At 37.2% G+C, this 13694-nt stretch overlaps 1 protein-coding gene across 1 annotated transcript in view; it reads left to right on the top strand.

The window, feature by feature from the left end:
• Positions 1–13694, top strand: part of SMS (spermine synthase) — a 49520-nt gene that overhangs the window by 13176 nt on the left and 22650 nt on the right. Inside the window, 5 exon segments of the mRNA XM_078146625.1 lie at positions 341–405; positions 4784–4959; positions 6474–6587; positions 6590–6627; positions 7452–7541. Coding sequence (XP_078002751.1) covers positions 341–405; positions 4784–4959; positions 6474–6587; positions 6590–6627; positions 7452–7541 — 483 coding nt within the window.

Below are 13694 nucleotides of genomic sequence, written 5' to 3'. Positions count from 1 at the left end.
AATCTGTATTTCTGGGGTAGGAAGAGGCAGAGAGCTGGGTTGGGTTCAGCAGGGTGCTGAATTGTATCAGAGTTCCAATGTTTGAGTCTTTGAATACAGCCCTAATGCCTCTCTAAGTCCTTCACTTAGGACAGAACTCTGTAGACTAGCCCGACTATGTGGGCTATGACTTTTTGTGTGTGAGGGGCGTGGGGTCTGTCCTAAATCAGATCTCTCACATAAGCCCCACTGAAGTCTGATGTTGTGATACCATGGAAATAAAGGTCATTCTGATAGCTTGTTACAAGTTGATACATATATCATAGCTGCCTGTATAAATTCCTTTTTTTTCTTTTTGTAGCTACTAAACAAATTAGAAGAAAGAATGAAAGAACTGTGTCAGGGCAGTATTGGAAGGTTAAAACGGTGAGTCTTGAGTCTGTGTTTGAATGTTGTTTTATACTTTTTTTTTGTTTTTCTAATGGCTTTGGTGTGAATCTTGCCCAGACACGATCCACCCAAGTTATAGAAAGGAACCCAGATTGTTTAGGCAGGCTGGATGATAAAGTGAGGTCTTCTGTTATATTTCAGGTGAGGTCTAGAGTGCAGTTTTCAAGCATGATCTTCTCTTCAGAGGGTTACAGTTCTCAGTCAGTCAACATTAATTAAGTGCCTACTGTGTGTCAGCACTGTGCTGCCTGTGAGGCTACAGAGGCAAAAAATAGTCCCAGCACTCAAGGAGTTTATAGTCTAATGGAGTAAACAGAAACCTCAGCACAAAAGCTTTTGTCCTAAAATGGCCTTTATCTCTAAGGTCTATGTTTTGTATATCCTTTAAGCAGTTTTAGTTATTACAGCAACATGTGGAGCTCCAGCACTTATCACAGTTCCTAGAATATATAGTAGGTGCTTAGTAAATGCTCATTGACTTGATTTAACTTCTTGGGACTAGCGGTGTAGAGCAGGGGTGGGGAACCTGGGGCCTCAAGGCCACATGTGGCCTGAAACTTGGACTCAGTCAGAAGGCTGCACCCAGGAACCTAGAAGGCCAGGAAGCCACAGGTTCCCCACCCCAAGAGCATTAAATTTGAAATCAGAGGACCTGGGTTTGAGTGTCATCGCTGTTACAGCTTTGTGATTGAGTTACTAATCTGTAAGTGCTAATTCCTGTGCCCCAAGGCTGTGGTGGATTCTTCAGTCAGAGACTTAGGAGCTCCTATTTATTAGTTATTGTTTATAAAGAGATGTTTTCTCTGACTTTGTACATATTAAGAACAGATTTCTTCCCCCCCCAACTCATTCTTTCTCGCTCTCTCTCTCTCTCTCTGATTTACCTGGTAAATCAGGCCTTTGTAAAAAGAAGGAATACTCCAGAGCCCCTGGAAATATTGCTGTTCCTCTGTCAGTGACTGTATCTCATTTTTTCCTGAGTTAATGAGGCTAAGAGGCAGAAATAGAAGCCTAAACCTTAATTGTACAGGTTAATTCTCATGAACATCTCATGTTTCTAGCAGATAATTAAAATAAAACTTGAAAAGAAATAGAAGAAATTCGTGGGGTTTTTTTAGGTCATGCTTGGAGAAAATGGGTTAGAAATACAAATTGCCTTTCGAAAACTTTTGAAGGGCAGATTTTTAAACATTCTCCTTCATATTTTTATTTAGTAAGAAAGCTTGAAAGTTAATAGGATGGAGTTATTATTTTTGCCTAAGCAGTGGGGTTAAATGACTTGCCCAGGGTCACACAGCTAGTAAGTATCAAGTATCTGAGGCTGAATTTGCACTCAAGGGCTCCTGACTCCAGGGTTGGTGCTCTGTCCATTGCACCACCTAGCTGCCCACAGGGATGGAGTTATTTTAAATTAAGCTTGTTATTTTAAAAATTATACTGAATCAGAGTTGAGGCAGTAGAAGTATTTGTCACCAGGGCCCCATAGCTTTACTTGATTAATTTTATATCTACTTCAGCGACTCCCATGGAGTGTTTTACAAATAGCTAAATGCTCACTTAACAGCTTGTAAATGCGTAGATTTCTTTTACAGTCCACTTTCCCTACCACCTTCCCAACCTAGATCCTTTATCAAAACAAGAAGTTAGAACCTGGCTTCACTTTCAGCTCTTTGCAGCTATTTCCCTTTTTATTTTTTTTACACAAGGCGACTGGAGTTAAGTGACTTGCCCAGAGTCACAGTTTTGTGTCTGAGGCAGTATTTGAAATCAGGTCCTCCTGACTCCAGGGCCAGTGCTCTATCCACTGCGCCACCTAGTTGCCCCTATTTCCCTTTCTCAAACAGATAAGAGTTATTTTCCGTTTTTCTTTCTTGCAGTTTTGGGATTAACTGGCAAGTCTTTGGCCCCAGCAGTGCAACTGCACTTAAATGCAAAAACAATTCAGTTTTTCACTGACCCACAAATAAATCCATGTGTACCTCAGGTGGTGCTAATAGGCAAGCTGTTGTCTAATACATTAATGTGGACACCACATATCTAACTTTAAAATAATCTGTTTCAGGATCTGTTTCTGATGTTTCCAAGGGTAGACAACTGTCCCCTTATGATCATAGAATATTGGAGATGGAAAGGAAGGACCTTAGGTCATTTGAGTCTATTCTATTTATGAGGAAGCCAAAAGGGTTATTTGTTCCACAGTGAGATCAGGCCAGAAAATATGCATTATGAATTATCAGGAAGTTATATCCTACCTGCTGGGTGGAACAGTGGATAGTCAGACTTAAATTCAATATTCAGGAAGACCCGAGTTCAAATTCTGCCTCACATACTTACTCACTGTGTGACCCTGGGCAAATTACTTTCCTTTCTTAGCCTCAGTTACTCTAATCTGTAAAATCTGTAGAACCCGATTCACAGAACTGTTACTTTGCAAACTTTAAAAGCTCTTTCTAGGTGCTGTTGTTATTATCACTATTAAGAACATCAATTCAGGAAGAAAACAATGATATTGTATACAGATGACCTGTTAGCATTGATGCAGAGCGATCAAAAGATAGTTTGGAGGAGAGCACCCATCTCTATGACACTCAACTGGGCCGTGATGTCTATGGCATGACTTCTAGAAGATTAGAGATGCCACGTTAGAGTGTTTTATAAAAATGAAGTCATGGTCTCTGTTGGAAAGGGAGGGGCCTAGCCATTCTCCTGATTTTTTTTCTGGCCTTTTGGGTATGGGAACTTGCTGGGGAGCATGGGTAACTAGTAATTATGGGTGGTAGACAAAAGTGTCATTTAAATTTTTTAATATTTTTTAGGGGTTGGGAGGAAAGGGAGAGTTTGTATTGGCCTTTATTGCTAAGAATTATAATTGACAGAGCAAAGATTAGGGAATTGTTTCCATAAGGGGAATAGGCATTTATTTATTAAGTGACTAATGTATGCCAGGCACCATGACAGACACTTCACAAAAATTATCTTATTTGGTCCTCACAACAATCCTGGGAGGTAGAAGTTATCATTCCTGTATACAGTTGAAGAAACTGAGGCAGACAGAGGTTTAGTGACATACTCAAATGTGAAACAGCTAGGTGGTGTAGTCCATAAGAGTACTGGGCCTGGAGTCAGGAAGACTCAAAATTTTCTTGAGTTCAAATTTGGCTTCAGACATGACATTTACTAGCTGTGTGACCTTGGGTAAGTCACTTAACCCTGTTTGCCTCAGGTTCCTCATCTTTAAAATGAGTTGGAGAAAGAAATGGTAAACTACTCCAGTATCTCTGCAGAGAAGGTCCCAAATGGAGTCACGAGGAGTCAGAGAAGTCAGAGGAGTCAGACCATGATTGAGAATAACAGTAGCAACAGTGATGACTAGTGAGTGTCACACAGCTAGTAAGCATCTGAGACTATGCAATCCTCCTGACTTGAACTGGGCTCAGTACTCTTAAGTTCTGTAAGTTTAAAGTGGACCAACTTTTCTGATTTTAACAATATTTGTGGCATTTAGAATTTTAGTTTTTAGCTATTAATTCTCATTAGTATCTGAATCTCTTAAGTATAAAACTTCACTTGTGTTAAACATGTTTATGTATAAATTACTTGGGTGTGTCCACTTACCAATTATAACCCATATCTGGTCTTTATGGGTGACCCTGGCCAAGTTTCTGGTGTAAACCTCTCTGAATTTTTAGATAAGCTACTCCTCAGATGACATCACACATTTTAGTTCTTATACTACTTATGTAACTTAGGGTAGGTGACTTCACCTTCTTTTGACCTCAGTTCCGTCCCCGTTCCCTTCTCTTCCCCCCCCCCGGAAAAATGAGGGAATGGACGAGATGGCTTCTGTGATTCCTTCCAGCCCTAAGTCTATCATCTTATGACTGCTGGGGCCATACTCAAGGTCTTTTCTAGCTTGATAGGACTTAGCAGAGCATGTGTTTCATTGGAGGATTCAGGGACATCCACCTTTAAATCTGTGATTCCAGGGCTGTAGTGAAGCATTTGAGCAGAATTTCTGTAGATTGCTTTTTATAGAAAAGATGTTCTGTGTATATAAACTGCAATTTCTGTTCAAAAAAGGAGTTTTTCTGTAAACATACAGCTTCTATATTGTTTTCAAGAGTTCTGTCTTTCCTGTGGGAATTGTGTTGTGTGTGTGTTGTGTGTGTGTGTTTTACTCCTATTCATTTTCTCTCTCCTGGCCTAATGAAGATTTAGTTATTAAAAGCTTCTATAGAAAATGTGGCCGTTTGCTATTTGGAGTCTGTGGACATCTCCTGGTTGCAGAAAGGGAAGATGGAACAGATATGACATTTGTAAACCGAAACTGTGAAGACTTGTATTTGTTCTTTAGATTGCCAGCTCTTGTACGAGGAGGCGAGATCGATAAGTATTGGCCCACGGCTGATGGACGCCTAGTGGAATATGACATAGATGAAGTTGTGTATGATGAAGATTCACCTTATCAGAACATTAAAATTCTGCATTCAAAGCAATTTGGAAATATCCTTATCCTCAGCGGCGATGTCAGTAAGTATTTTCCCCCTCAATCAGGACCAGCAGTCTCTTCATGTTTTGGACTTGATAGAACTTTATTGAAGTTTGCTTTCAGAATGTTGCCACTGTAAACTTATGTAGACTTTTCATGTGTCTACCTAAAATATTAAAATTTTTTAAATGAAAGCCTTTTATTTCTTGAATTGCCATTGCCTCAGATTTTTTTCCCTACATTATGCAAAGCTGTTATGTGAATAGGAATCTTCATGTCATACTCACAGACTTTAAAAAAAAACATTTGGTGTGGAGCATATATTTTTTAAAATGTTGTATAGAAGCATTTTGACTTCTACACCACATTCACTTCCCAATAATCTGTCCTTCTTGCATGTTGACCTTCTATAAGAGAAAAACAAGAGAGCTATGCAGAATCAACCAATATGTTGGCTGCAGTAGGCGGGATTTATAACTACCACCTTTCTGCCAAGAAGTTAGTTTGTGCATTGTCAATAATCTGGTTACAGTATTGATCGTGGCATGTGATCTAAGTTGTCATCTCATAATTTATCTTGATGTTTTTTGTTCGGTGTCAGTACGTGCAAGACTTCCTGTTTTTCTGGCCACTCCTCACATTTATTGTTCTTTTGTGGCATGATGATATGGTAATAGCTAGTATTTATATCATGCTTTAATGTTTTCGAAGTGTGCTTTTCCAAACACATTATTTTAGTTGATCGTAGTCATATTTCATTGTATTCATGTCTCACAGTTTGTTCAGACATTGCACAAATGATGGGCACTTGGTTTGTTTCTAGTTTTTTTCCCAGTTTAATGAGTAACGGACATATTCTTTTGATTTTTTTAAAATTGTTTTTACTTTTAAGTAAATGAAATACTGAATAGAAAAGAGGGAGGTAAATGAGTGGTTTTGCTTCTAGAACTCTTCTGATACCAAACTCCTTTTACTGTCAAATTGTTCAACAGTGGAAACCAGTATGGCTTTATTGATTTAAATGGCCTGAAAGAAGATGAATTCCATCTGATTGACTAAGGACCACAGGGCCTTGCCATCTCACTTGAGCAGAATTTTCCTGTGTTTTATTTTACCCTTTGGAATGTGAACTCTTTGAGAGCAGGACTTGTCTTACTTTCCTATTTATATTTTACCCTACTCTCCTTAGCACATAATAAGTACTTAGTAAATGCTTACTAGGCATAAATGAATAATAAGATCATTGGCTTAGAATTGGCTTAGAATTCAATTTCCTACCTATCAGCTGCCTGATTGCACTTGAATCATTAGTGCTAGGTGGTAGGGAGATGAATTTTTTTTCTCCACAGAATAAATGATATTTTGAAAAAATTCTTAAGGATAAAAATCTTACAGATTACAGTGATATGAAAGCAGATTGAATATTTTTACTTTTTATGATGTATAGAGTTTAAGGCTTGTGTAAAACATTCATTCTAGCCAGCTAAGTTGTGAGCGAATATTGATAAGATCAAAATGTCTAACAGTCTTTCTGTTTGTATTTTCTGATTCCTAGATTTGGCAGAGAGTGACTTGGCATATACGCAGGCCATAATGGGCAGTGGGAAGGAAGATTATACTGACAAAGAAGTGCTGATTCTGGGCGGTGGAGATGGGGGTATATTATATGAATAGTCAAATTGAAACCAAAGATGGTCACTATGGTAGAGATATCCTTTTTTAAAAAGAGTCAAGTTACAGGGTCTTCATTTTCTTCTTAATCTTATGCCTCTACAATGCATTTTCCTTTTGTCTAAGGCAGGAGTTCTTAACCTGTGGTCTTTGAATTAAAAAAAAAATTTCGATAGCTTTATTTCAGCATAATTTGTTTCCTTTGCAATCCTCTATTTTATTTTATGCATTTAAAAAATTAATTCAAGGAGTCCTTTGGCTTTTCTAGACTGCCCAAATGTATGATGAACGTGTGCACATGACACGGAAAAGTTTAAGAACTGCTGGCAAGGTAGCAGTCTTTAAAAATTAGGCTTGAAAAAATAAAGGCGAAGCAACATTTTAGCTTAATTCTGTTAGTCTGTTTTTTTCTTTTTTTGTTGCAGTAACCAACAAGTTTACTATCTCCCCATCTCCCTTATTGTCAAGAATAATCTACCCAAGGGCAGCAAACATGAGCAGTCTTTGGCATGATGCCTCTTTGTCTCTTGTAATCATTGTAATGGCCTGCCTGAATCCATAGGGAATTTACAGGAGGAAATCTTTGTTCTTTTGAGTGTCCTTGGTGCAAAATAAAAAGCTTTGTCTCTCTTGACAGCTAATTTTCCTCTTCTTTTTCTCCCCTCCCAAATAATCATGTTTTCTTGGAAGGGAAAAGTAAAGTTTTTGAAATATATGCAGAATTATGATAGCAAAACTTTTGCCTTATAAGAACTTTGTATTCTTGTTAACATTTTCTTTCAAATGTGTGACTGTTGAAAAATCAGTTAACACAATTGAATATTGTTAGAAGAATTTTCTTGCTCCTTAACAAGTTTCAAACATTGACCAGATGGTGATTGACGGGTGTAAGAAATACATGCGTAAAACATGTGGAGATGTCTTAGACAATCTTAAAGGAGAGTGCTATCAGGTAATCCGTCCTTTTGTTGTTAACCTTAATGTTAAGCAGCATTGGCTGTTGTTCAGTTGTTTCGGTCATATCTGACTCTTTGTGACCCCATTTGGGTTTTTCTTGGCAAAGATGCTGGAGTGTTTTGCCATTTCCTTCTCCAGATCATTTATAGATGGAGAAACTGAGGCAGACAGAGTCAGATAGCTAGTAAGTATCACCTACCTTCCCTAAGCAAGATTAGGGTTGTTTATATACATGATAGTGATTTGCTGCTAATGGAGTTATTGCTAACAAGCAGCTGTTTTAAAGCTACCTGTTAAATAGTTTATAATATCACTGGTAAACACACAGGAAAGCTATATGTGTGTGTGTGTGTGTGTGTGTGTGTGTGTGTGTGTATGTATCTCAGCTATACAGATAAACATGTATCAGTTGCTTCCTAGAGATTAACTGCTGCTGCTTTCTGGGTAACTAGGAGTCTTTAAAAAAAAGTCACTAACTCAGGCTATGCAGGCAGCAGATAGCAAGTGATTGATAACAAATAATGTGTGTATAAAACTAAGACATTTTATGGCTTTTGTCCATGTGGAATTTAGAGTCTAGCTGGGGATAAGGCACTATGGAGATAGTAGGTATTTAATAAATATGTCCATCGATAACTATGTACCCAGCATTGTGTTTAAGTGGTGGTGAAACCAAATAGAAAAAAAAGAAACCCAAAACAGTTTCTGCCCTCAAGGAGTTTAGCTTGTGTTGGAGAAGACAAAAGTCCAAGATAATTTGAGGAGAGTGACATTAAAGTTATAAAACAACATTCAAGGTGAAGTCCATTGGTTAGAATTCCTTATTACTTTGTTCCTCTTCTATTTCTATTTTATTTTACGTGGTAGAGATTATATACCCAGCTCTGCCCCTATTAGATAGTGAACTCCTTAAGGATTGGGGCTGTATCTATAATTTTTTTTGTATGTTCCTCTAGTGCCTATTAAAATGCTAATAATAAATAACTTAAATGGGATGAATGAGCAGTGAACTACAAGCCTTAAATACAGAGTGGTTAAAAAAATCCTTATGTTTTATATACATTTTATAGGTAAGATCCTATCATAATGAGTGTTGAGATTATTTTGTTATAGTACAGAGCTCTGTGTCTGGATGAAGTGTAAACTTAATACATGTAACCACATCATAAGAAATTAGATCTCTTGATAGTCTTATTTTGATCATAGCTCCCAGAGAACAAGAACTTTAATTTGTTTTGTACATTTTTTCATACATTGAAAATATGGTCTTATCATCATCACCAAAATATTTTCAAATAGTGTCTTTTCCATCCCTTAGGGTAGAATCAAATTGGGTTTGACACAGTTGAAGATGGAAAATGAATATAAATTTGAAGGCAGTGTTTGTTGTTGGGTTGTTTTTTTTTGAAAAGTCATTTCTTGGAAGTTGAATTGTTGTGGACTGTGCAAAAGGGGCTGTGATGCTAATAGTGGTATCTTGTGGTAATACTAGTAATTGCTGATAAGTCTTTAAGATAGGCAAAACAGAAAACTAAGAAGTAAAGAAGCAGCAGCACATTCCAGTTCTCCCTTACAACTCCTCCAGAAAGGCTTTGAAAATAGACCAGACCAAGGGCTGATCAGAAAAATCCCAGGGAGTCAATTTATCAGCCCAGGTTGGCAAAGTGAGATAGTGTCTATGTTCATTGGATACTAGATCTTGCTGGAAGGGGCATCATGCAGAGCTTTCTGAATTTGAGACTGAAAAATAAGGCTTAACATTGTAAAGGGTAGGAAGAGGTTGGTCATATACTAGAGCTGGTAAGGATTGTGGAGGGGGCTTCTGTCTGGAAGTGGTAGTCCAGGGCAAGGAGCAATCCCAGCCTGATTCTGTACTGTCTAGTGTAGGAGCAGAACTGAGCATCATAAGTGTGGCTCTGAATCCTAAAGTGGGTCTCAGATCCAGGCCTTAATCCTGTAGCAGAATTACCAGGGCAGATACCTCAGACCAAAGGGAAGCCTGCAAACAGCTAGCTAGCTGGTAGTGGCTGAGTTCTGTAACAGTCTACTGGAACTCTATAACCAGGAACAAGCCCACAGTTTTATAGCTTAGAACTGAAGACAGGTCAGGAGCTTGCAAAGCGTAGACCTGGAAGTCAGTGATCAGACTTTGCCCTGGATCAGACTATTTTGGGCACGTTAAAAGGTTGCACAGCCACAGCCTGAGCTGTATCTGAGATCCTTGGTTGGACCCAAGAGAACACAAAGCAAAACTAATCATGGCCAGATATTCACTCCAGAAGTATACATAGCCTGGCTCCAGTGCAAAGTCCAAAGTTGAGAAATAAGTGTGGAAGAACATTGTCATAAAGAGTTATGGTAACAGCTCCAAAAAACATTGACAAGCAAGGCCCCAAAGATAAACAGCTTGTTCATGGAAGAAATGAAATAAGAGTTTAAAATGATTTTAACAAGTGAAGTGAGAGCACTAGATGAAAAATGAATTTAGAATGAACAGTTTAGCATGAGGTACAAAACTATTCAAGCAACAGACTTGTTGAAAATTAGAATGGACCAAATCAAAATGATTCTGTGAGACAGGAAACTTTAAAATTCAAAAAGATTGAAAGACATTGCTTCAAAAACAACTGATATAGAAAATAAGTCTGGGCAGCTAGGTAGAGCAGTGGATAAAGCACCGTCTGTGGAGTCAGGAAGGGCCTAAGTTCAAATCCAGCCTCAGATACATAACACTCACTAACTGCGTGACTCTGGGCAAGTCACTTAACTCCAGTTGCCTTGCCAAAAAAAAAAAAAAGAATAATGGGTCAAAGAGAAATAAATCTGAAAAATATAAAAGAGCCTAAACAATCATATTGTAAGTAGTCATAAAAGTAAGCTGCCCAGATGTCTTTGAACCAGAGGCCAGAGGGCAAGGTGAAAATAGAATCTACCAATCACTTCCTGAAAGAAACCCCAGAAAGAAACTCTTAATAACACTATAGCAATAATTCAGACCTCAGGGTCAAAGATCCAGAAAGAAAAAATTTAAAAACTAGAGTCACTGTCAGGCTCATTCAAGACCTAGCCACTGTTTTATGGTGTAGAGAACTTAGAATATGATATTCCAAAGGGAATGTAATATAAGCTGAATATACTCCTACAGGGCTAAAAAAAAATTGAACCTTTAATATGGAGGACTTTGAAAAGATGAGAGCTTAGTAAAAACTTTGCAATACACAGAAAAATAAGGTAAATGCAAACTTACATTCTAATCTTTGTAGTATTAGGGTTTTCAAGTCTGAGCTTGAAGTCCTAGCTTCTGCTAGAAGCCTTCTATATTCTTCCTTAATCTTAGTGCTTTCTCTCTGAGGTAATCTCCAGTTTATCACGTATATACAGCTTGTTTATTCATTAGTTGTTTATGTGTTGTCTTCTACCATTTAATTGTGAGCTCCTGGACAGCAGGACAATGGGCATGTGAGCATGTGCCATATGCATATGCATAGTAGATGCTTAATAAGGCTTCATACCTCATACCAACATAAGCTCCATATGGCTTCATGACTTAGACATAAAGGTTGATTTCATAACGAATTAGAGGAACAAAGAAGAAGATACCTTGTAGGCCTATGGATAAAGGAAGAGTTCATGATCAAACAAAGGATGGAGTGGTTCACAAAAAGACAATTTTTATAAAAAAAAAGTTTTTACACAAACAAAATCAATGCAGCTAAACTTAGAAGGGAAGATGTTAACTGGTTAAAAAATATTTGCAAGCACATTCTTCTGAAGGTTTTGTTTTCAGATGTAATCAGCATTCATTAACTTTATTTTATGTCAAGAACTGCTAAAGGTTGAGTATACAAATACAAGCAGAAAGTTACAGTCCCTGACCTCAAGGAGCTTGCATTTTAATTGGAAAAGACAGCACTGAAAAGGGAGGTGGTGATAGATGTGAGGGTAGGGGAGACAGACGATGGGAGAATGGGAGAGACTTAGAAATATGGAGCTGACTCAGTAAAGTAGCTTGGAGGAGAATGAAGAAAAAATATACACGTACACACACACACACACACACACACACACATAGTAATGATTCACATTTATGAGAATAAGACTCATTCCCCAATTGATAAATGGAAAAAAGATGAATAGGCAGTTTTCAGAGGAAGAATTACAAGCCATCATCAGCCATCCTAAAAAAAAAGTTCCAGATCACTAAGAATTAGAAAAATGAAAATTAAACCCACTTTAATGTTATACCTCAAACCCATCATTGTCAAAAGTTGACAAAAATTAAAATCATGTAAATAACGAGAGAGTTTTGGAAGATAGTTACATATAAGCATTATAGAGTTGTGAATTAGTTTTAGTCATTTTTGTAAAACATTTTGCAGCTGTGTCCTCCATGTTACTAAACAGTGACCCAGCCATACCACTATTAATTAGGTAATAAAGAGATCAAAGAAAAGAGGAAAAGTGTCCTATGTAGAAAAATATTTATAGCATCTCTTTTTATGGTGGCAGAGACCTGGAAAATAAGGGGTGGCTTATCATCTGGGGAGTGACTGAACAAATCATAATGGAATACTGTTGTGCCATAAGAATGATGAAAGGATAGGTTTTAGAGAGAGCTGGGAAGACTTCTAAGAACTGACGCAGAATGAAATGAACAGAACAAGTAGGACAATTTATACAGTGACAGTATTATAAAAATAACTTTGAGAGATGACCTCTGAACAACATGACCAACCGTGATTCCAGTGGACCCAGATTGAAACATGTTCCCCATCTCCTGGTGGAGAGTTGCTGGATTCACAGTGCAGATTGTGAGATACCTTTTTTTTTTTTTTTGGATATGACCAGTGAGGAATTTGTTTTATTTGGCCTATACCTGTTCAAATTTGTGTTCCATTTAAGCATAGCTAGCTATTATATAGATGATCGAACTATTGCTTTTGCATATAAAAGTTTTGATAGAGAAATGAAATAATTTTTTTTACTCATTAAAATCCAATTCAATTTAAAAGGAAATTACAAAACAAGTAAAAGATACTGAGGCTGTAAAATGTTATTAGTAAAATAATAAGTAATATTAGTAATTAATTAGTAACTAATAATTAGTAAAATAAAATGGTATTAGTAGGTCAAAGAAATTGTATTTAAAAAGATAACTTGCAGTATGTAGTAAGAAATTACTTGATACTTAGGAAGTTGTAAAGAAAAAAGTAGAGGAGTAAGGAACATATCTGATTACATTGGTTTAAAGTTTTGATTTCCAAATTCTCCTCCTTTCATCCCTTTCCCCTTTCCTGAGACAGTAAGCAATCAGACACAGGTTATACATGTGCAATCCTGTAAAACATTTTCATATTAGTATATATAAGAAGACTTAAATAAAAGGAAAAAGAAAATTAAAAATAGCATTCTTCAGTGTGTATTCAGTCAATATCAGTTCTTTCTCTAGAGGCAGATAGAATGTTTCATTATTAGTCCTTTGAGATTGTCTTAGATCCTTGCATTGCTGAGAAGAGCTAAGTCTATCAAAGTTAAGTCATCTCACAATGTGGCTGTTACTGTGTACAACACTCTCCTGGTTCTGTTCACTTCACTATGCATCAGCTCTTGTAAGTCTTTCCATGTTTTTCTGAAATCACCCTGCTTGTCATTTTTTATAGCACAACAATATTCCATTACAATTATATACCACAGCTTGTTTAAGCATTCACCAACTGCTGGGCATCCCTTTGATTTCCAGTTCTTAGCCACCACAAAAAGAGCTGCTATACATATTTTGTACAAATGGGTCCTTCTCCCTTTTCTTGGATGCCTTTGGGACATAGACCTAGCCGAGGTATTTTTGGATCAAAGGATATGCACAGTTTTATAGTCCTTTGGGTATAGTTCCAAATTACTCTCCAGAATGGTTGGATCAGTTCACAACTCCACCAACAACGCATTAGTATACCAGTTTTTCCGCATCCTCTCCTTTTTTGTCATATTAGCCGCTCTGAAATGTGTGAGGTGGTACCTCAGAATTTTTAAAATTTGCATTTCTTTAATCAGTAGTAATTTACAACATTTTTTCATACGACTGTAGTTATATGAATATAGTCATATTTCCCCCAATTTTCTGCTTTCCTTATAGTTGCATTAGTTTTGTTTC

The sequence above is a fragment of the Phascolarctos cinereus genome, unplaced genomic scaffold (genome assembly GCF_003287225.1).
Source record: "Phascolarctos cinereus isolate Bilbo 61053 unplaced genomic scaffold, phaCin_HiC Scaffold_726;HRSCAF=1367, whole genome shotgun sequence".
NCBI classification, from domain to species: domain Eukaryota; kingdom Metazoa; phylum Chordata; class Mammalia; order Diprotodontia; family Phascolarctidae; genus Phascolarctos; species Phascolarctos cinereus.
Note: the sequence above shows the minus strand (reverse complement) of the source record. Positions and strands in the feature narration are given on the sequence as shown.